The sequence below is a fragment of the Arachis duranensis genome, chromosome 10, assembly GCF_000817695.3.
Source record: "Arachis duranensis cultivar V14167 chromosome 10, aradu.V14167.gnm2.J7QH, whole genome shotgun sequence".
Taxonomy (NCBI): domain Eukaryota; kingdom Viridiplantae; phylum Streptophyta; class Magnoliopsida; order Fabales; family Fabaceae; genus Arachis; species Arachis duranensis.
Window position 1 is genome coordinate 3,540,785 of NC_029781.3, and position 23,682 is coordinate 3,564,466.

At 31.6% G+C, this 23,682-nt stretch overlaps 3 protein-coding genes and 1 long non-coding RNA gene across 4 annotated transcripts; 3 read left to right on the forward strand and 1 right to left on the reverse strand.

Annotated features, from left to right (window-relative positions):
• The first annotated feature begins 469 nt into the window (after window positions 1-469).
• Window positions 470-3,680, forward strand: LOC107468741 (uncharacterized). Its single transcript, XM_016088100.3, has 10 exons — window positions 470-713; window positions 810-893; window positions 1,088-1,218; window positions 1,312-1,409; window positions 1,966-2,054; window positions 2,139-2,247; window positions 2,352-2,506; window positions 2,752-2,822; window positions 3,031-3,145; window positions 3,260-3,680. Exons 1-10 carry the CDS (start codon window positions 528-530, stop codon window positions 3,428-3,430), a joined length of 1,209 nt encoding a protein of 402 aa, XP_015943586.1. The 5' UTR covers window positions 470-527; the 3' UTR covers window positions 3,431-3,680.
• Window positions 3,681-5,275: 1,595 nt separating this feature from the next.
• Window positions 5,276-8,584, forward strand: LOC107468478 (subtilisin-like protease SBT5.6). Its single transcript, XM_016087783.3, has 3 exons — window positions 5,276-5,524; window positions 5,850-5,947; window positions 8,127-8,584. Exons 1-3 carry the CDS (start codon window positions 5,498-5,500, stop codon window positions 8,338-8,340), a joined length of 339 nt encoding a protein of 112 aa, XP_015943269.1. The 5' UTR covers window positions 5,276-5,497; the 3' UTR covers window positions 8,341-8,584.
• A 1,446-nt stretch (window positions 8,585-10,030) lies between these two features.
• On the reverse strand, window positions 10,031-12,421 carry LOC107468477 (pentatricopeptide repeat-containing protein At4g18975, chloroplastic-like). Its single transcript, XM_016087782.3, has 6 exons — window positions 12,110-12,421; window positions 11,937-12,019; window positions 11,718-11,826; window positions 11,453-11,596; window positions 10,734-10,946; window positions 10,031-10,622 (listed from the first exon to the last, which is right to left on the reverse strand). Exons 1-6 carry the CDS (start codon window positions 12,419-12,421, stop codon window positions 10,413-10,415), a joined length of 1,071 nt encoding a protein of 356 aa, XP_015943268.1. The 3' UTR covers window positions 10,031-10,412.
• Window positions 12,422-19,357: 6,936 nt separating this feature from the next.
• LOC107468693 (uncharacterized) lies at window positions 19,358-21,921 on the forward strand. The gene is made up of 5 exons (XR_008004622.1): window positions 19,358-19,613; window positions 20,491-20,740; window positions 21,414-21,479; window positions 21,569-21,606; window positions 21,800-21,921. It is a non-coding gene; the product is annotated as an uncharacterized LOC107468693 (long non-coding RNA).
• Window positions 21,922-23,682: the final 1,761 nt, after the last annotated feature.

The following is a 23,682-nucleotide window of genomic DNA, read 5'->3' on the forward strand; positions in this document are numbered from 1 at the left end:
TTAAAGTAATATAATTTTAAATAATATAAATTTATGTCTTTTTAATAATTTTTATTTAAATATAATTTTAAATAATATAATATAAATAATATTTATTTTATTATAATTTATTTTGATACAAAATTATTAAATACAAATTACATTAACATTAATTTATTTTTTATCAAAATTAAATTTATAAAATTAATTTTATAGCAATTTTCGTTTACAATCTAGAGACCAAACACACACAAGTTGTTTATTTAGAAATTTTATTATCCACAGTTACTACTTATTAGCAAGTTTTTTATTCAGAACTACATTGTCTTGGGGTCTTGGGATGGATGATAGGATTGGGCTGGGGTAATTTGCTGTTGGATTGGGCTGGGTTGTGTTGGGTTGGGCTGAGAACATCTCCAAAAAAAATAAAAATTTTATTATCCGATTTAATCTGGTTGAATCCGGTTCATTCATTCATTCATAGCCTGACTGCTTTGAGAGCCTTGCCTAAAACCCGCTCCTGTCTCTAGAAACTTTGGTTCTCAAGTATGGAGGTTGACGCCATTGGAGACCATGTTGAGAAGCTCAAGTCCCTACAAATTGACGAATATGAAGATGACGACGACGATGACGAACAAGAAGAAGAAGCTGTCACGCTTGGTTTCGTTGAAAAGCCCAAAAATGAATGGTCTCTCGAGCGCCAATTTTTCCCCAGCAAAGCTGGCGGAGTACCGGTACTCCCACTATGCTTCTGTGTTCATCCCTCTTATTCAATGAAACTAAAACCTGGCTGTTATATAAAAACATAGAAACTTTGAATATTGCTGTAGGCTTGGCTTGATCCTGTGGATATACCATCAGGGAGGTCATCAATTTGTGACATTTGTGGCGAACCTTTACAATTCCTGCTTCAGGTATCATTCTATCCATCACTGTTTCTAACTTTCTATACTCTCCTAATAATGGCATGGTTTGTAATTTACACGATATTCATTCAAAGATGTGAGTGAAATTTCAAGTTAGGAGAAGTTTTAGCTGCACCAATTAGTAGGATATATCCTTTTTCTTCTACCCAGCTAAGGGATTAGTGGAATTCTTGAAATGATAGGTTTATGCACCTACTAAGAAGGAAAGTGCATTTCATCGGATGCTGTTTGTTTTCATGTGCCGTTCCATGAAATGTCTTCTCAGGGATCAGCATGAGCAGTGGAAACGCCACCCGGAGAAGCCATCTAGAAGGTTCGTAATGTCTGACGAGAAAGAAAGTTTTCTTCCATTGTTTTTGGGGTTCCTTTGGCCAATCAATTCTGATTGTGTAATGATTTATTGAAGTGTGAAGGTTTTCCGTTGTCAGTTACCTCGCTTTAATCCTTTTTACTCAAGTGAACCGCCTAAGTATGATGGGAATTACAAACCTTCTGGCATTGGAGGTTAGTTTCTCATCATTTTATTTTTTGGCTCTTTTGTTGGGTATCATACATATATAAATGTATATGTTATTGTGATTTGATTCAATTTTACTAGTGTTTGTGTGATTTTGTATCTTGGGAAAATGGGTATTCATGATTATCAGATAGTCTTTGCTTCTGTCTGTGTGTGATTTCGGTTCTGTTCTTCAATTGCTAGCTTTCTTAGTTGTATCTGTTGATTTATGAATTTTTTTAACCGGTGACTGTTTCATCATGAGGAGTAGCATTCTAAAGTTATTGCATGAGTTATAGAGTTCATGTGTACATGCAACGCAATCCTTCTTTTTGATTTTGTGACACCATGCTTTTGCTACATTTCAGTCTCAAAATTTGATTCCCCGAACAAGTTGCTCTTACATTGTATCTTTATTGTTCTTATACTCAGCATTATTTCTACTATTATTTTTGCTTTGTATATGACTAATTTATGGCCTGCTTTTACATTAAGATCGTTGTATTAGTACTTCTATTGATTAGGCATATTTTATTAAAAGATAGGATTCTCTCTTTCTTTTAGCTACTCTTTGCAATTGGTGTGGGACATGGAAAGGAGATAAACTCTGCAGTAGTTGCAGACAAGTGCGGTATTGTTCTGAGAAACACCAGGTAGTTGAATTGATTAAATGTCTCATTTAGTCTCCTTTTCACAAATTTCATCCTATAAAATAACTTCCCATTTTCAATTTGCAGGTAATGAGTTGGCGCTCAGGTCATAAAATTGTTTGCCAGCAGATGAAAGTTTCTTCACCTATTGGCGAATCCAATAAAAGTGTAGCCACTTCATTGGAGTCTCATAAAGGTCACAGTTGTTTAAGACCTGTATATTTCATGAGTCACGTAGGTTAATCTAAAATTTAATCTTTCTAGCATAATGTTCATTACATCTGATATCTTACCATACAGTTGGAAGCAAGATTGTGTGGCCTGAATTTGAAATCATCATTGAACACGAAAGTGAATATAACACAGACATTCCTGAGGATAATGCTTTATCTAATTCCTTGATCTCGAAGAACAAGATTGATGACACAATGAATTCACTTATGGATAGTTTTCAGGTACAACGTGTAGCTGTTTTCATCACTGAAATTGTTCAGGATCAAGATCCTCTAAAGTGAGAAAGTTGGTAAAGTAGTAAAATGAGAAGTTAATCACTCTTAAATTAAGATAGTGGGGCGCACATTTCATAAAAGTTATAAAATCAATGGTGATTAATCCTTCACTTTATCAACTTCCTGACTTTAGAGGATCCAAATTCTATTGTTTAAGCATATAGTTTACTCACGATATTATTTGCAAACAGGGTGATGATGACAAAAAGAGTTGGGTTTACTTCCAAGAACGCATTGCCAAGGCCCCCGAACAAGTGTTGAGGTGATTATTATTGAGTTATTTAGAGTGCTTAACTGAGTTGAAGAACTTTTCTCAATGTCCTTATGATGGGAGCTTATGTGCTAAAAATGTTCCAAAACCAGATTTTCTTGCATAATGAATAAACAAATTCAAAATAACCCAACTAATTGAACTGATTTCAGGATATATTTCCATTCAATCGACTGATACAAACTTATGGTAAATACAGGTACTATAAGGATACAAATGCGAAGCCAATATGGCCTGTTTCGAGTGGTCGGCCATCCAATGCTGATATCCCTAAATGCAGTTATTGTGGTGGACCAAGTTGTCATGAATTTCAGGTAGTTAGTTACGAGAAGTTTTTGCTTGAAGGGTTCTTCATGGTTTTTCTATTGGTGTTGATGTTACTTTTAGATTTTTAGTTAATAAGCTGTTATTATTGTTGGTGGCACTAGATTTTACCACAGCTGCTATATTACTTTGGAGTAGACAATGAAGCGGACTCTTTGGATTGGGCTTCAATTGTGGTGTATGCATGTGAAGCTTCTTGCGAAGCAGGTTTGCCTTACAAAGACGAGTATGCTTTTGTTCAACTTTTTTCACCTTCCCATGATACAATCCACTGAAATTTTGACCTTGCCCTTGTATTTAAAAAATTAAAGATATTTTTGTTAAGAGTTTTTGGATGTGGGGATAGGAATATATGTATTTACCTTTGTCCTCAACCTTGAGGATCATGACTGTTTATTGTGTAATTTATAGGTTTTTGTTGAAAATTTTCTGTCATTAAAAGTAGGCTTTTTTTTTTTGTACCTTTGTGTTATTTTTGGAGTTCCTACTATGTATAATGTATTTTTCTTTTTTTAGAGGTACTTTTGTTCGTTATACATTAACCAGTTTAATCAGTAATGCATTGCAAGGGTCCATAACTCAATCAAAGTTCAAAACTAAATCAAGAAAAGAGAAGATGATTACATTGTTGAATAGAAGCTTCTTTACATAAAATAGAACTTCAGAGTTGATGTAGACGGAATGTGATAACATGAAATGAATAATATTATGCTTCTCTTCCCAATTCAAGACAATCAAAGGTTCTTCATCTCTTGTTATTTGAATATAATTTTAAATTTTTTATGTGTGATAGTTTTAATATTATTACTATTTTTAACCGTCCCACTTCAAACTGCTGGATGAGTTTTATTTAGAATTTGAATTTATCAAATCCAATACAAAGTATAGCAAATTATATAATCCGAGACAAGGACACCCTAACTAATTCATTATATTTCTCATTCATGAGATGAAAGAATATATGTGAGGCCTATGCCATTTTACTATTTTAGAGGCACAATTTAGTTGGGGTGGTGATTAGTGAATCTCAACACTCAAAACAGGGAGAAAATTCTGCCTCTCAAAGAGTTGCATTAAATTCTTTTACTATTTTTTCCCCTCTTTTTGGAGCCCTTCGAATCTTATCAAAATGCAAATAGAAATAGTGCTAATTTGAAATAAGTTTGTAAAACAAAATAATCCAAATATTAAATAGTATTAAATAGAAAAAAACATACTAGCAATTGCATAGTTTCATGGTTGGAATCAATGAATGGATAATATATTAATATGAGAATAATAATGAAGTACGAATGCACGAGTGCCAACTGGTGGTGCCAGAGCCTAAATGACTATTATGCAAATTGGAGACTCTGGATAATCACCATTATCATCCACAAATCAAACCCCATAATTTTTATTCCTTTTTCACACTTCAATTTATTTAGTTAGTAATCTACGAAATTAATTTTGCGTATGTAGTTGGTATATCTAAAGCTTCTGAGAATAACGACACCGAAAAGCGACCAATAAGGACCAACTTTGTTTGCATCGTCCAACATATAATTTGCCGTGACATTATTACTTTCACCTCTTTCATACAACAAAGAAATATACATGTCAGATTAGACATTATTATTATGTAACCTTTTTTCACACAGTAGTCTATATGCAATAAACATATATATTGAAAAAGGATAAAAGCGTCAAGTTAGTTCTTAATCCATACTATAATTTGTTTTGAGCTACATATATGTAAGTTGCGTATGGTACTTGCTCTATATTATTCCTGCTAGTATATGTGAATCCATATATATATATATAAAATTATTATCAATTGGTTAAAATGTTGAAGAATAATATAGTATAAAATCCATGAAAAGATACCATATCTCTCAACTTAAATTCATAACCAATAAGAGAAGAAATGCCTATAGTATGTGATACCTAAAGTTGTCATTTCGGTTTAATAAGATAATCATTACACATACTATATCTATGTATATGTATATATATACACATACACACTATTATTCCATATATCATATGATGGCACTTGTCTTCAAAAATGTTCCAATGAGTGGCACAAATAAGATATCAGTTAAAAAACTTTATGACCGAGTTCTTTTTTATATATATAAAGTCGTGTATAATAGAACCATTTCAGCAGCATTCACATATATACATCTTATTTAGTAGCACATAATAATGAGTGAATTAGTATAATAGAATCATTTCTCATACACATTACTTTTCTAATTTTCTTAGAATTGTGCAACTTAGATACAGAAATTGAATGATGCTATTTTTCTTTCTCCCTGTAATGTAGAAATACTGTGGATCGTTCATTTGTTGCACCAATTATGCTACAAGATGGCACAATTATTGAGGTAATAATAAGTTTAACCTCACTTTTCTTGTTAATTAACTAGCTAGGATCTTCAAAGTAGGAATAAACTATTAGTACCTATAAGGGTTTGAATTTGAAAATTGAAAAACTCAATTACATATATAAATATATAAAAGTAATGCATTCTTCTTTTTGTTATTGACAAATACATCTTTTTTCTTGTTAATCATTTGATGCTTACAATCAAAGTAAAGATATTAAAAATCACTTTCAATAACAGTACTCATCATTTGACACAATCATATTCCTGTAACAACACATACACCAGATATTGCAGTGCTTATATATATCTATGTCAATATCAGGGTAGATCAATTACTCCAAGGCACATGCCAAACAGCTTCTATCCATTGGTGCTCGCTCGAGAAGTTGAATTTCCAGGCATACCTATTAGCAATTCTGGGTATGTATAGTTTTCAATTATACTGTTGTATATATTGATTAGTATATGACATGGCAAACAAAGGTAGAGAATAGTAAATACTAGTTTTGTTAGGGGTGTCTGCAGATCGGATCGGATATGGCTAAAATTTTGATCCGATCCGTATTAAAATCATCGGATCAGATCGGATTCAATATCCGCAATTTTTAAGGTTGGATCCGATCTGATCTGATCTACACATTTGCGGATCGGATCGGATATCGGATATATTCGCAAAATACAAAAATATTTTTAAATGCTTATTTTTATTAAAAAATATCAATAAAATTAATTTTTTCTCTTCTTTTAAATATGTTTACTCTTAAAATACTATTAAACATAATTTTCTTAAATAATAAATTAAAATAATAAAACATATATGATAATTATTAGATGAAATAAAACATAAAAAGATTATTTATTTATTTATTTCTTTATTTTTGCAGATACGCGGATATCCGAATACTAACACAAAAAGCAGAAATTCACCTGCAGTCGACTGCAGGTGAAGTTGCTTCTGGATGGCTGATACGTGTTACTATATGGTTTAAAAAAAAATTGGTTTATTTTATATAAATGGTTTATTTAAAAAAACCGGTTTGAATTGGACCAAGCAATTACTTTTATTCCCTCCTTCTTCGTTTCGCACGTAAAATTCGTTCTCTTTCGATCCTTTTTCAGAACTAATATGAAACTTTCAATTAGGTATGTTCCTTTTATTTATATTTCTTAATCAAATTTATTGTTTCAAATGTATTCCTTAATTTATGTTTTTATTCATTCCTCCGTGAATGATGAAAATTATTTAATAAATACATTCATATTTATGTCATCACACCATTTTGATGTTCAGGATCATAAATGCCAAGATAATTCATAGCAATTTCATGTGATGGAAGATAAAAATGTAATTATGGTATAACGTAGACTAGTTGATAGTATGAGCATTGTTGAAATTTTGGCATGATATCTTTCATATTTATTATATGTCTCTTTAGTTGGTGATGTTATAGTTTATTGTGATGATATGATGGTAGTTTAATTGTATGAGTTAGGTTCTTTTTATTTGGTTGAATTTTTTCTATGGCTATCCTATTCTTGATGGCAATGTCAAAATAAATATTTTTATTAGTTGTTCTTTTTTTTCTCTATTTTTGAATCAATTTTATTTTGAAAAAATTTATTAAAAATTTTTGTTGTAGACAAAATTAATAATATTATGTTCAATTATTTAAGGAGACTAAATTAATATTTTGATTAGATACTTTTGTTTTATTGAAAATAAATTCTAGTTGATAAGTAAAAATACAAAAAGTGCATGACAGTGAAATCATAATTTCTAGACAAGTAAATTATAGTCTTATTATCTTAAAAAAATAATTTATTTATAGAATAATATTGAAAAATCAACAATAATTTGTATGAAAATAGTTTATTAGTAAAATAAAAGTTAATTGATTGATTACCATAAAATTTAATTTAACGATAAATTTGCAATTGAACATATTTTTACAGCTTAATTTAAAATCTGTTTACAGCTTAATTTAAAAGCAACTGAAAATGTAAGTTATGGGAACAAAACAAAACTCATCAAGAAAATAGAAACAGAGACACAAAAAAAGCCAGATGATATTATTTATGCCATTCCTATAAAAAAACCATGAATTTTGTTTCTTTTTCAGAATACTAAATTTTACTTTTTCAAACAATTTGTATACATATATTTGATAAAAATTAAATAAAAAAAAGTTTCAGATAAATTTAAAGAAAAATTGGTCAATATGAATGAAGAAAAAGAACATATCAAATTCATCTGTTAGGAATTTAGGAATAACATACAGTAAGAATTTAAATTATTTTAAAAGTAATTATTTGATCTATTCAAACCGGTTTTTTTAAATAAACCATTTGTATAAAATAAATTGATTTTTTTTTAAACGTAACACGTGTCAACGATCCAGAAGCAACTTCACCTGCAGTCGACTGCACGTGAGTTTCCACCGACACAAAATCAGCAATCCGATCTGATTAATGTGGTGATCCGATCCGATCATCGGATCCATATCCGCAATTTTCGGATCGGATTCGGATAAATACCGCGGATATGCGGATTGGATCCGATCTATGAACTCCCCTAAGTTTTGTGTAATGATATATGCAGGTTCTGTTTGGACAAAAGCCTTGATCGTAACAAGGCCAAGGGGAAGATAGTTGTGTGCATGAGAGGGGAAGGAGGAAGAATAAGAAAGGAATTAGAAGTTGAAAGAGCTGGTGGTGTTGGTTTCATCCTTGGAAACAATGAACTACTTGGGAATGATCTATCAAGTGACGTTCACTTCATTCCTTCCACTCAAGTGTCCTATCACATGTCTTGAGACTCATTCACTACATCAATTATTCTTCTAATCCAATGGCATATATGCTTGGACTAACCAGAATCATGTTGTAAGAAGCCAAGTTGCAGTGTCTTTTACCTAATATTATTGCCTCTTGTTAATCATTTCAATTGATTTATTATTGGAGGGGCATGCATGATTCAGATAAGGTACTGCTACTAGAAGCACAAGTTGATGGTTGTAGCTATGATCATGTGATATATAATATATTAAGAATTAAGAATATGGAAAAGTAACGCTTTGGTTTATATTTCAGAAATTATGGGTGCTATATATTATAGTCCATACAAGAGCAACACCATAAAAAGTTTAATGTCTTTGTGAATAGCATATGGTCTTGGAATATCAAGTCATAGAGGCAATCATAGAGAGTTAACCATGGTTGAGCCTTTCTCTGTTCATCATTTGATGAAGACCGTGGCCCCCGCGATTGGACCTTGAATGTTTTGGCATTTTGCCATATCTATATATTAAATTAAGCAGCAAGCAGAGGCTATTTTTGTTTGTATGGGATAGGGGTGCACATGAGGCGGGTGAAGTCGGGTTTGATGTGATCTAGATTCGGCCCGAAATATACATCGGGTCTATTTATTAGACCCGAACCCGGCCCTAGACCCGATGAAACCAATACACTTTCGGGCCACAATTATACCGGGTGAAAACCGAGCCATAACAAGAACCAACCATTCTTCAAAATTAAAGCATAACCACAATCAATATTAAAGCATAACCACAATCAATACTAATATTGTCTAATAATACCAAATATTTAAATCAATACAAATAACACAATCTTATGTATTAGTCTAAAATCTTATGCATTCTAAACATAAAACATTAACTTATAGTCTTATAATGACTAATAACACAAAATATTAAGGTGTACAATACTTAAATTCCACGTAAGAATAGTCATGATCTATCACTAATAACACAAAATATTAATTGTGTATGTTGACCGGGCCGACTTCGGGTGACCCGAGCTATGGCCCGGACCCGACCCGAAATAATGACCGGGTCTATTTTTGAGACCCGTACCCGACCCTAAACCCGATGAAATCACTCCAAATTAGTTCCTAAAGTGTTCGGTACCGGGTCGGGCCGGGTCTACCCCTAGTATGGGAGTAAAATGAGTGATATATTCTAATATTATAATTTTTGGTGTTTTTTAAAATTTATAGAAAAACTAAAATGGGAGGATCCGATTTTTGTATTTTAAATTTTTTATTTTTTTTAAATAGAAATTTGTTTTTTTAAAAGAAAAATAGTACCAATAAATAATTGAACCATTTTATTTTTATACCAAAAGTTTGTAGTGCCTTGAAGTCTTAAAATGTAGAAATTGGGACAAATGGTATATGTTGGGACAAATTGGTATAAATGGATCATTTTATCACCTTTGTGTTCCAAGCCATTCCAGAATCACAAGAGTAATAGTACCTGCATCATTGGCATTTAGCAGAATCCTGAATCTCCACAACACACATTTATATTATCATCAGTTACCATCTCAATTCAGCAAAATTCTGTCTGTTGCTTGCAATTACTGAATCTCATTATATTACGACAATATTTATGTAAGCATCCCTGATCACATGGATGGAAACAAGAAAAATAAGTTTCAACGGTTGATGTTATATAGAGATTAATTTCGATCCACTTGTAACATTTTTGTTGATACCACAATACATAACAATTTTTTTCTAGAACTATCACTATATTAAAATTTACATTCCATGAATACATTTCTTAAATTTTAGCTACCTTTCCATTGAATACATAACTAATATATATATATATATATATTTATACAAGTATACAACATTTTCATATCTGGGAGCACTGCACCGATCCCTCACGGTAGTTCAGTTCCTCACTTCCTCCCCTGATTGGTTAGCTGCTAAGCTCTAAACATGTTAAGAAACCAAACTAGTGAACCTCTAATACAGCAGCTTTAGGAATGTAACAATATAATTGGCAACAACAGCAGATCCCAGGTTGAATATGGTGGTGTACTGGTGTCCTCATTGACAATTTGGAATACACCAATTTCAACTTCTAAATGGACCTTCTTCTTCCCAAGCTTCTGTTCTAACTTTAACCCGTTCACCATTAAAGTGAATATATTTCCACTTAAGCCCATATCGTTTTGTAACCAATTTACTGTTTTCTTCTTGGCCAAGTTTTCTAAAGGCATTTGCCACTCGTCTGACCGTATCTTCATCAGGTTTTACCTGCAACTCCTCCATGTCTGCAAATATCTAACTTACAAACATGATAGCTCCATGTCAAAGCATAGAAGAATTAACCTTATAATTGCTGAACAGCTTGCATCAAGGTATAGTAAGATTGATAGTACAATAAAAGTATACCTCAATCATCTTTTCTGGCAAATGATGATGATCATATAATGTGACCATTCTAGAAAACAATCTCTTTGAGACAGAACGTGTGTGAGCATGTACAATCATATTCCACAATGACTCTGCCTCATCTACTCTCTGATCCATATCAAATGCCAGAAGAAGGGTGTCATATGTTCCCATTGTTGCCCCTTGACCTTTGCTTAACATCCACTTTGCTACCTGAGGATTGATAAGCAGTAAGATTCTTTTCCATTACTCACAAAGTAAACAAAACAACATATCATTACAGTTGTACATTGTAAAGGCTCAAACTCAAGCTGGATGGCATTCTCAAGAATATCAAAACATTATTATAAAAATAAATAAATAAAGAAAAGAAATATACAAAAAGCACATTGATATATATTAAAGTACTAAAGATCCAAATCAGTTATGTGACTAATTTATATAGACTGCAGCTTGAACAGCTGAGGGACCATTTCTTGAGCTAAAAACCATTCTTCACTTATATAATAACTCAAACCATGATTGATATAAACAATTTTGACTTTGGTCAAAACTCAAATTACCCATGAACTATCTTTCATCTCATGAGGAAGCAATTTCAGCTTTGAACCATGTCATGGAAACATTTAATAAACACTTCACAAACAAACCATAATTATTAGTTGTCAAATAGTGTCCCAAAATTTGCAGAAGTAAATGAAGAGCTTAGTATAACATACTTGAATTACACGAAGCCATTGTCTCCTTTTTCTTAAGATTTTCAAAGCCTTGGCTGCTGCTATCACTGGGAACTCTGTCTCCCAAGCAGTCCATTTGTCTAAAGCCCCAAAAACAGCCTCTTTCTCATTCGAAAGCTGAGATACCTAACCTTCCAAGATTCAAAATGCACAAAAATGGACATATATAAATATATTTTTTTAAGGGTTCATTTTTTCTCACTAAATTCCAAACCGAAAATAATAAAATTGGTATGAGCAAACATACAATTCTAATAAGGTTCAATGCCTTCTGGCCAGATTGAGCAGAATCTCTGCTTTTCCACAAGTGGTGCTCTTTCTTTGCCACTCTCTTTTTCTCCTTCTTCTTCCCTTGTCTAAATTACAGGTGAATTGTAACGTGAAGCATGAGTAAATGGTTAAAAAACATAAAAAGAAATTACATGAACTATAATATCATTGAATAATAAGTGCAACAATAACTTACTTCTCCTTCTCTGAAGGACTATTGCTTCGGGAAATGTTGGAGTGACCAAGTGAGGAATCAAACGCACAATAGGCACGAATTCTCTGCAATTGAATACCAGAGAAGTAAGAATACTTTATTTTATTTTATTTTTTCTGAGCAGAATAAAGCTACATGAAAAGACATGCAATTACTTTTGAAAAAGTTATAACGTTATGTGAGATGGATAGTGTTGTTATTGAGAAGGAGAAACTATTGTTGAGCAAGAATTGAGGTTGAGCCCTAGTGTGACATTTGGCTGATGAAAGAGAGGGGCAAATAATTGAGTTTTGAAGTGTTTGAAGCATCGTGGTTTTCTTCGGGGGACGAGAACGGAGCACAACAGCTGCAGGAGAGAAGCGGCGGCACCGTGGCGGAGCTCGGAGGCAGGGTTTTGGGAACTGACCTGAGTTGCTGTGAGCCGGTGAGACTGAGCGAGGAGCAAGGTGGGCTTCAATTGGGTTCATAGTGGGCTTCTATTTGGGCCAACATGGGAGCATTTTTTACTTTAGTATTCGTTCTGAATCAACAATTATTTAGGTGTTGTGGAGAAAATATAAAAGATCATTAAGCCCACGATAATTTAAAGTTACCAAAAAGGACAGAAAAGACAGTATTGAATCCATTTACTACACTTCAATAATTCTTCAGCTTTGCAATTTTTGGTGGGGTTCTATTTTGCATCACTACAATAATCTTAATTTCTTAAATGTTTTCCTAATTAAACAACAATAGATGGAGCCAGTGAGCCGTAGCTCATATGATATATCTCTCTTTTCTCATCTCAAAGGTCTCAAATTCAAATCTTATCAATTGAAACCTAGAATTGGGTTGTCCAATTCACTTGATAAAAAAAACAATAGATGGATAAACATTGAATATATGTTATGTTATAGAAATGATTTTCACCAATAATAAGTGATGGAAAGTATACAATGTGTACAATGGCTATTGAGTTATGAAATGAACATCCCCTACACTATTTAGAATAACCATCCGAGTACAAAGGATAATAATTCACCAAGAATCGAACTCTTGACCTTTCGGATCTAGCGCTTTAATACTATGTCATGATACCACTCATCCCAAAAGTTTCAGCTGATGAAAAAATATAACACTAATAATTATATCTCTAATACTCCATAAATCTCTATTGTACACATTGTATAAATATTTCATTAGCTCCTCGTACTTTCTCAATATATAATATAATAGAATAGTTTTCTCAATGATTAAGCCTTCAATCCACTTGGATTAACCTACACCTCTCATTTCATTCTCTCTTCTCTAAATATTTATTCCTAGGGTTTAAATTAAATATTCCTAATTTCTTATCATCCATTTGGTGTACGTATTCGTTTTATAGGTATTCAAACCAACTATAACATAAATGTCATAATATATATTTTATATTGATAATTAATTTTTATGGCTAATTTTAATATATATGTAGTATAATTTATTTATTTTATATTTCCATAAAAATAGGTCTCGCTTACATGCATTCAACACGTATAAGTGAATAAATGAATAATCAGAACATCCTCATAGTCAAATCTCAAATGCATCTAGTATCAATTTTTCAAAGATGGCTAATGAAGATTTTATAATTATCATTATATAAAGATATTTTATTTTGATTATTAGATAATAAATTGTAGGGTTTGATTTTTATATATTATAAAAATATTATTTTTATTTAGAGTGTGACTGAATAAATAAATTATATTTTTAAACAAAAATTATCATAAAAAAGATGTTTTTGACATCTTTATTAGAATAGTTAATAAAACATATATACATTGAATAATCAATTTCGTACATTGTTTGCATATGATGTTGGAGAGGTTCAAGATTTCTCAAATAAAAATCACATCCTAAAAGAATCCAACATTAAGATCTCTAATAAGCCATGCAAATATATATATAAATAAAACATAGTAACATAGATATGTATATATTCCGATCAAAATTAATTAAGCTCTAGATATTTACTCAAACATTTCTTTAGGAAAAAAAATATATTATATAATAGTTTTATATATCTTTGCTAATCGTAAATTTGATTATTTATGGAGAATGTAAGGATTTTGTTTGGGTGACTTTTATAAAAAAAAAAAATCTTTTTTTTAGTTATTTTTTTTAAAAAAAATCTTATGAAAAAGTAAGTATTTCACGCAAAAAAATATTTTTATTTATCAATTATATTTGGATATGGCAATATAAAAGTATTTTTTGTTTATTTATTACATAAAAAATATATTTTTTAAGAAAAAAATTTTAAAAAAAATTGTAAATTATATCTTCTAGAAAAAGATTTTTTTTAATTTTTACTTTTGTTATTAAAACTTTGTCAAATACCCTACTACATAAAAAAGGTCTTTTTTATTGAAAAAAACTTTTTTTATTAAAATAATAACGCCCAAAAATCTACTAAGTATTATGTTGAGCAATAGGAAAATAAGAATTAAAGTTTAATTCATGATTGGAAACTTGTATTATGAAGGGGAGAGATTGGGATGAAGTGATGGAAGCAAATTAAGAAATCGATCGAACTGTAAAGAGCATCCCTCGCGGAGGAAACTAAGCTTGTTGCTTGAAAAATACAAGTTACTTGGAATAACTAAAGAGGTATATGTATGTATGTATGTATTCCTTAACTAAACAAAGGGAGCAAGGCAAGATAATAATTGAAGTCTAAATGAGATAAGAAAATAAAGGAGACTTGCACAAAAACAGCGTGGAAGAACGTAAGAAGAAAGCAGACCTAATGATTAGAAGATGGAAAAATATAGGGAGCCAATGCTCTAAGCGTACAATGTGTACAATGGAAGTTTAGGAAGTATTAGAGATATGACTATTAATATTATATTGTCCTGTCAGATTACGCTTTTGGGATGAGTGGGTTCATGACATGGTATTAGAGTTCTAGATCCGAAAGGTCAAGGGTTTGATTTTTGGTGAATTCCAACATTAACTTAAGTTTTTAGGATGAGTGATTTTATGACATGAGATGTTTATTATCCCTGGTTTCGGATGGTTATTCTGGATAGTGTGGGTGATGTTCATTTTATTCATGGACCAAAAGTTTAGCCCATTGTACATATTGTACACTTAGGCCATTGGCTTCCTAGCACTACCCTTAGAAGATTAGGGATAGATTAGCTAGCTAGCTAGCTAGATAGAGAGCACGTGCGTCAATAATAGAGAGGTGGCATACAATGAGTGGTTGGCAGGTATGCATGGTTGTGGGATCCACCAAAATTCTGTTATGTCATCGGGAATTGAGAATTGGAAGCCGCGAGATGCACCCTCCTCTGCCAAATTCAACACTTTTTTACATATCTTTCGTTCTAACCACGCCTTCTCATCTTACCATTACTATAATAGTGGCTCGGCGCGGCTCGACTCTCACAATATCACTTGGAATGGTTTCGTCCTATTGTCCTACACTTCACTGAGTTTACGTTTCAGATGAATTATTATCATTATTATTGCTCAATTTTTTAATTTCCAACATGCTCTATCTATCCAGCAAAACGAAAGTAGCTCCAACTTAACATCATTTTATTTCCACAATCCTAACTTTGAACTTGCTTAAGACTTGTAAGTGGAATTGGATATGATGAAGTAAATAAATGTTAGTATTAAGTTGGGAAAACATCCATCCTCTTGAAGATTTATTTCACACAAATTAAAATACGAGATTCTATCAAGAAATCATTTGTCTTAAAAAGTTAAATCATTTATTCCATCAATGTTGTTGTTCAGAAGGTGAAGTTAATATTTATGGTTTTCTTGAGATAACCAAGAATTCTTATTATAGCTTTTCAATGTTGATTGCTAGGTTTTTCTATAAATCTTGATAATTTGTATATAGTAAATATATATCAGGTCTAATACAATGCATTGTATATATTAAATTTTCTATAGCATTAGTATATTCTAATTGTGCTATAAGTCTTTACGTGATTTCTTCTAATTTAAAATTAAGATCATAGGGTGTATTGGATTCTTTAATTGTGAGATGATCAAATTTTTTCAATACATTTATTATATAATGAGATTGGCTTAAAGTAAAGTCAACTTCATTTTTATGCACCTTTATGCTTAATATTGTATTCAAATCCTTTATCTTGAATTTAGAAGTTAAATACTCTTTCGTTACACAAATTTCTTCTAAATTTGTTTCGATGATTAACATATCATCAACATATAGACAAATGATTACTCCATAATATTTAGTAAATTTTGAGTAAATACATTATTCAAGCTTAATAAAAGGAGAAGGTAAAGACAAAGAAGTTGCGTGAGAAGCCATTTGATAACACCACTGAATCAAACTTCCCATGCCATTGTTTAGGCGTTTGTTTTAGGGCATACAAAAACTTAATTAATTTGCAAACTTTCTTTTCATTTTTGGGTAGCATATATAGCCTTCCGGTTACTCTATATAAATTTCTTCATTAATATCTCCATTTAGAAAAGCTATTTTAACATCCATTATTCAAGCCTAAAATATTTTCAGTCACCAATCTACTACTTCTATTCATAACTATCATATACTATTGCATTCCACAAGCTTCTGCTGCGCCATTCTGATTTGATTGATTTTTTTCACTAATTAATTAACTAATCTAGTTATTCAATCAAGTCATACATCATTATCAGATTACGAAACCTAAGTTTACTTTTGAACTTCCTCAACTCAACCTAAATAAGGTTTATGCTCATCCTAAGACTAAGTAATAACTTAGGGTCATATAGCATATCTAAGCCTACTAAACAACCTACGAATCTTCACTTATCATAACTAAATCAAATGTTAAACTCAGCCAAAAATTCAAATCTAAATTTATTCTCACTTATTTTTCTCTTCTTCTACTTGCTTCCACACTTAAACAACTCACCAGGTACCAAATGTTATATCAATTGTCTTAGAATCTACATGTAAACCACTACCTCATAGTGCTACATTGGAACGCACTCCAAGATTTTCAAGGAAGCGTCATCATAGATCCCAAATGGTTCATGGAGTTCCAGCAACACCAACATTGGCTCTATAATTAATCTTTCTTTCAAGTTTTTAAGAATTTTTTCCCACAATTTAACGTTGTACCAACAGGGCATCTTTGTGTGTCAATTTAGTTATAGGTAACGCCATTTGTAAAAGTAAGTCTTCACAACTCCTCGTGACATTGCATGCTCACAAATTTCGTCCTTTGTGTTCATCATTCGCGTCCTAAGGAAACTAACATATCGATAGTTGCGTCTAAGAATTGCATGCGATGTCAAAATGAGCTCAAGTTATCTGGAGGGATACCAAACTCAAAGGAGAACAAACAATTCGAATGATATCCGTAAGAAATTAATCTTTAAATATTTAAATATTTAATTTATTTGGAATTATTAATTTAAAATTTTTTATTTTTATTCACAACTAGTGCAAAAAAAAATATTTTAGACAAATATATGATTACTTATTAAGTTTAATTACTCTATTAATTTTTATTATTTTATTAAATTTATAATTAATTTTTTATATTTTAAAATTTTTATTAAAATTTCTAAGTCACTTTCAATTTCGTAATTAAATTATTTTTGTATCGTTCCTTTGCTGTACAATCTAGTCGGAGAACCGCTCGTCTCAAAAACTTAAACTATTATTACATCTTTCAATACTGTCTGGGAAATTCTACACAAATTAAACCTTACATCATTAACCAAAGGGGAAAAATACTTTCATTCATTATCTATTGTTTTATATCACATTTTTCTTGTGTACCAAAAGTGTGCACTTGTATTGAAATTTTTGTACTCGAAAAACTTATGTCATATGATTCATGATTCATTCGCATTTCATTTTTAATTAAATTGTATTCCAAAATTCCCGTTTGCTTTGGAAAGCTCCATACCACTTGTGACAAAAGCTATATATTCTCTGGTTGAATAATTGCAAACAAGTACTATGAAGTATGAATCCACAAAAAAAAATATTTGTAATTGGGAAGCACCGAACATTCAGCAGCCAAAGCTATTCTTTAGTTGCTTTCTCCTACAAACCATAATTAGTGATTTTCAAAAGGAAATTAAATTTATTTTACAAATCGTCATAAATCTACACCGTCATCTAGTGTTATATAAAATTTCATCCCCAAAAGCTTAATTTTGGTGCATTTACAGTTAAACATTTTTACATGGTTAATTTATATATATCAAAAGCTAAGTTTTGTTAATAGCATCTCTATCATATTATCTAACACTTTTTTTTTTAATTTGTCAAATTTGTATATATTAAAGTTATAATTGCCTATCATTTCCATGATCTCTATATATATAGGCTATGTGCACTTTGTCTATTATATATATTAAAACAATTTAAATTGAATTTTTCAACTTCTTAAAAAAATCAATTTAGTCAAAACAAGTGCGTTATATCTCTTTAAAATCTAGGTATGGTGTAATAAATTCTCTCTGAACTTCTCTAAATATGCAACCCAATGTACCAAGCCCACATGTTAAAATTTAAGCTTCATTTAAGGTTTGAGATTTGAGAAACCTCAAAATGCGGATGTGTAGGTGTGTGAGTAGTGTAATGACTAAAAAAAATTTATTGCTGGTCAATAAGTTATTACATACACAAGATAAAATTTAAACCCTTAATACTTCAACACTTATTTAAACAAACGAATGAGATGGTTATATTTTTACTATTATTATTTTGAACAAAATCTTCTCAAATGTTTTATGGTAACCTAACAAATTTGGTTGATTTGGGCCTAACTCATCTGAAATTTCGTAGACCACCAAATAAAAATCCACTATAATATAATCCAAAAATAGAAAGATTCGAACCCGCAACTTCTGAATGAGTATAGAAAAATTATACCATTTGAGTTATAGCTTATTTTTAGCACAATAGTATATCAAAATTAAATTCGTAATTTTATCAAAATTCATTACAAATTACACTTGGATTTGTCAACGCTATTTAGACATTATTATAAGGTGTTTGCTACGGTACGATGATAAATTCATACGTACCGATACGTTTAAAATATGGACAAGTAATAACATGCTATGTGGAATTTATTTTCCACGTCAACATCTAATTTTTTTAAAAAAAATATATATTATATCACTAATTTTATTAAAACACCCTTATAATTTAATAAAAATAAAAAATATTTTTTAATTTAAATTTTTAAAAGACTTGAATACCCTTTTTTTTATATGCCAAACAAAAATTATTCTTTTAAATTAATCAAATGATGATTTAATTTTATCATTTTAAAATTTAAATAATCTAAAAGATAAAAACAAAAACACATTTAGTAAAATTATTTATCTCTCTATAAACCCTAATCAATTGTTCATACCAAAAATTAAACAAATTTAAAAAATATAAAAAAAATTCACTTTATTCTGCTGGGTTTCTCCCAACCTTCACAGTCCTTCTCTGCGTTTGTATCTTCCTCTCTTCTCTTTAATCTCGTCTCTTCTCCTCCATAAAGAAGACAAAGAAGCTTCCTCCATGGCGCCTGCCAAGGTCACCGTAGCTTTTGCACACGCCTCACCCAGCCAACGAGAACGTCGTCACGTCAGAGAGCGTCGCCGTCTTCCTCGTTCTTCATCATCGTCGTCAGCCTCTCCCTTCCGGTAACTCCCTCCCTGCACTATCCATTCCTTCTATGCAAATAGTTTTAAGATGTTTACCTGCTGAGAGAAAGCATAAGCTAGTGCTCTTTTTTTTTCTGGTTGATGCCTCCATTCTGTTCTGCATTCGCATTTTCGATACATAGCTACTCACAGTGCTATCATCCCATCCCATTCTTCCTGAAAATCTCATGAACTATGCTAGTTAACAGAATTCGATTGATGGCGAATTAAGGTGCTAAATTGATAAGCTTAGCACCTTCAATCACTCTTTTAACACTTTTTTATTTTTGCAAGAATAAGATGAGCTTTGGTGAATTATTTTAAGCTTAATCTGAATTCAAGTCTTTGAATTTATGACAACATTTTAAAAAATGGTGTTCATATTCATCCTTCCCTTAACCCCCTCTTTTCTTGTCTCTTTAGAATTTATATATCCTTCTCACGCATGCATATTCAGATTAGAGCTAGATTGTTCATCAATTTGTGAAACTAAAAAATTATAATTTAAAAAATAGAAAATTCCAGAGGACAAGCACATTGGATCTAAATTATGAGTACTCTAAGCTGACAGAATGTTTTGTGTATTAAAATCTTAGGAGGTCATATACGGCTCAGACACAATCAGATACTAAATTATCTCCTTGTTTAATGAGTTCTATTTGCTTAGCTCTTCTCAAAGAATTGTACACAATCAGATACTTCAAGACAAAACCCAACTCAGAAGCATAATCATCTTTATTTTTGGTTTGATTCAGTCACACCCAAGTCAAAAACAACATTATCTTAACTTTCCTTTCTTTTTCTATGGTAATGTTTCTTCGGCTTTTAATGGGTCCCAGAGTAGCTTTGTAGTCATTTTTATACATTTATTTTTTAGGGAGTTTCACCAAATTCCAAATCACAAGTGAAAGCTATGTGCAATCAGATTTGTAATGCTCAACAGGCACCAAGTTTGCAACCTTTGTCTTTTGAACATGTTCATTCAAAAGAAGCTAACATATTGGCTATTTTAGAGTTGACTCGTGCTCTTGACAAGAAGGTACTGCCTGCAGCAATCTCTGTTTCCCATTTTTGGTGTAACCAAAATAAGAAGAAACTATATGCCTTTGTCATGGCCTTCTTTTAAGGTTAGTTTTAAGCTGATAATTTGAATATTCAGGAACTTGTGATTAAAGTTAGTTTAATTTCATTGCCTTAACTTTCGATTAAATCTTGTGTTGCAAATTGATGATGGCTTTTAACTCATTCTTACTTTGATCCCAGCCCCCTATGCTACTTCTACTACATGCCACCCTTTTCTTCTTTATGAGAAGAGAAAAAACAAAGATCTGCACTTTTTGCAGGTTCTTTGTTCTCTTTTGGATTCTTCTTTGTTTCCTCCGACAACTTATAAGGACCATGAGATTCTCATTCTCATTCTCATGTTAACGACATAATTAATACTAATACTAGTATATGGTCCCAGCTCAAACACCCCTTATTATGTTTTCTATGCACCACTTGTGTTTGTGAAAATAGGGTAGTGAAAATCATTCTCATTTGAAGCTTGTGTTTTGGGGTGTTGTTTGGTTTGGTGGGGGTGAAGCTTATGTGAACTTTTTGTTTTAAAATCATTTTAGTGCCAAAAAGCAATTAACCTAAATAATGCTATGCTACTGATTACTTTTGTGGCTTTGCCTTCTATTTATTGTTTCATTTGCTCTGTTAATTCTCAATTTTATCTGTTTTTAATGGCAAATCGCTGATGACAATCCTTATGTTATTCCTGACATGGGTCCAACACTTTGGAAACTAATTCAGGAGTGCAATTTGCAGATTGTGAATGTCACAACTCCTGCTAACTTCTTTCATGTTTTGCAGAGAGAGGTTGGTAAAATTATTTAAATAGAGTTAGCTTTGTCACTTGAAGTTATGTTCCTTATTTTTGTCATACTCTGCTGCTTTCCTCCTTTCAGGAGGATGTTGCAATATGCTAAGGTTTGGTGAATTACAGGTAGAGTTGAGCTTAGCTTGGGTTAGCTGAATTTCTATTTTGTTTATGATCAATTTAAAGATGCAATTGTTCTGTGCCGGAAGCTTTTTCGTGCAGAATCACATTTGAGCAGTGCTTATTATTATTAGTTCTAAATTCTAATTTTGTTGTTTATTCAATTTGTGATGAATTGAATTTGTGGTTTTTTGAGAAGGTGTCCTTCGGAATTGAGCTTCTGTGTGGAATCAATGCTGCCTTACCATACGGCTACTGCATCAGCACTAATGACTTCCATGCTTGCTGTCTCTCGCCGCAGTTATGGTTAGCTCTCGGAAGGTATCTTATCTTACTCTAAAGCAGTTGCTTCTTTAGTTATTATGAAGAGGTTCAATTGATTTTATTAAAATGGCTTTGGTTCAGTGGCATTGTTTTTGGGAGATACCTCTTGTCACATTATATTGCAGGTAGCACTCCATGCATTTAATGTGCATATTTTGTTTCAGTAACTGTGTTCTTTTGCAAATGGCCTACAAAACGTTGTTAATTCCCCGTTTTATTAGAATTCTTAGTATTGATGCTCATGCCATATGGTTGGAAGATGTGATATGAGATTTTGAAAGAGTATGAGAAAGACTTTTAAAGATATTTGCAGTTTATATTTTCTCTCAAAGCTGAGCACTACCGTTATCAGAGAAAGTCCACAAAAATCAAGTTCAAGAGTCCACAATTGTGGAACACTGTACAGGCCAACTCTGCTGAAGGAAGAAGTGGCAGTCATGAATTAAGTTTTTTTTAAATTATTTTTCTTTGTTCTAGAATTAGACCGCTATATAGGTGATGCTTAAGTAGCAAGTTCCTTTATTACTAAATTTCATATGGGGTATTCGACCTCTTTGCTTTTGAAATTTCAAAACATTTCAACCATATAAAATGTATCATTCTTTGTAGGTCAAATATCTCAGTTTTATTCGATGGTTACACTTAAATTATCCAAGTTCATGTGTCATTCGTGAAATATAAGGATGTTTTCCTGTTTGAGATATTAGAGGATAATTGACCAACAATGAAACATGAAGTGCCGTTCAATTCACCAATCATCAAGAATACCATCTAATAAATGAGAAGAGCAAGAACACAAATTAGTTGGACAACACAACTCTTTATTGTCGTGAAATATTTATCAAGCAACCAACTTCTTTTGTATATTGTACATAGTACTCTACCTCTTAGATAACTTCACATCAGTACACTAACTCTTATCACCTATAGAATGAATTTGGTACAAATAAATGCTCCACTCTTAAGTGTGTACTTGTCATAGCTCTATTTAGTTGTGCTGGCTCTGGCCTCTAGGTTCCGTTTGCAGAGGTGGAAGATTTGTTTTCCACATAATTGGAGGCCTGATTGTGTTGGCAAAATCTTATCTTGAGATTAAAGATTTCATGTGAAAACAAATCTTGCGAGTTTTTGCAAAGCTCGGTGGCATAAAGCAATTTTTGAGGGAATGTTTCACAAAAGAGGACAACTTTGGTGAAAAAGAAAAGCTTATGTGGTGGATTGCATAAGCTTCTCTTCTACAAGCTCAATGCAACGGTACAAAACAAGTTCAAGTGGATTCAAAGTACACAGAGTGTCAACTGCAAGCTGATCATAATCATTCTTGTTCTCTGTCATAATCCCACTCACCAAGGTGCGGAAAGGAAGCAGCCATTCATTGTAGGCCTTCACTATATTGCTCCTAGACAATACTCCAGTGCGGTTTGCCTTTCCTGATACAAATAAGGACCAAAACCTTCACTTTTAAGTTTGATTGAATCTGCCAACGACAACATATGCAAAAAGCGAAATTTTGTCCCACTAGACAGGATCGACAACATGATCAGACAATGAAGTGATATCAAAAATTGTTTACACTTTTTTAATAAAAAGTTAATCTTATCTCGTGTTATAGAAAAATCCATCATTCAAGCAGTTCGTTGACTATATTTTGCTACTCATTAACTACTATTCTCTGAACATTAGCTGATAAATCATAGACGTTATAGAGAAATTCTTACAAACTACTAGTTTAACATCTCATTGTTAGGCACGCTAACA

What these genes read in the sequence shown, in the direction of transcription:
- LOC107468477 (XM_016087782.3), bottom strand. Translation starts at nt 12,421, where the DNA reads ATGAACCCAATTGAAGCCCACCTTGCTCCTCGCTCAGTCTCACCGGCT. An exon ending in AATGGCTTCGTGTAATTCAA is followed by an intron (nt 10,947 to 11,452) that starts GTATGTTATACT and finishes ATCAATCCTCAG; the next exon opens with GTAGCAAAGTGGATGTTAAG. An exon ending in TGCCAGAAAAGATGATTGAG is followed by an intron (nt 10,623 to 10,733) that starts GTATACTTTTAT and finishes TTTGTAAGTTAG; the next exon opens with ATATTTGCAGACATGGAGGA.
- LOC107468741 (XM_016088100.3), top strand. Translation starts at nt 528, where the DNA reads ATGGAGGTTGACGCCATTGGAGACCATGTTGAGAAGCTCAAGTCCCTA. An exon ending in GCAAAGCTGGCGGAGTACCG is followed by an intron (nt 714 to 809) that starts GTACTCCCACTA and finishes ATATTGCTGTAG; the next exon opens with GCTTGGCTTGATCCTGTGGA. An exon ending in CTTTACAATTCCTGCTTCAG is followed by an intron (nt 894 to 1,087) that starts GTATCATTCTAT and finishes TTGAAATGATAG; the next exon opens with GTTTATGCACCTACTAAGAA.
- LOC107468478 (XM_016087783.3), top strand. Translation starts at nt 5,498, where the DNA reads ATGCTACAAGATGGCACAATTATTGAG. An exon ending in AAGATGGCACAATTATTGAG is followed by an intron (nt 5,525 to 5,849) that starts GTAATAATAAGT and finishes TGTCAATATCAG; the next exon opens with GGTAGATCAATTACTCCAAG. An exon ending in ATACCTATTAGCAATTCTGG is followed by an intron (nt 5,948 to 8,126) that starts GTATGTATAGTT and finishes TGATATATGCAG; the next exon opens with GTTCTGTTTGGACAAAAGCC.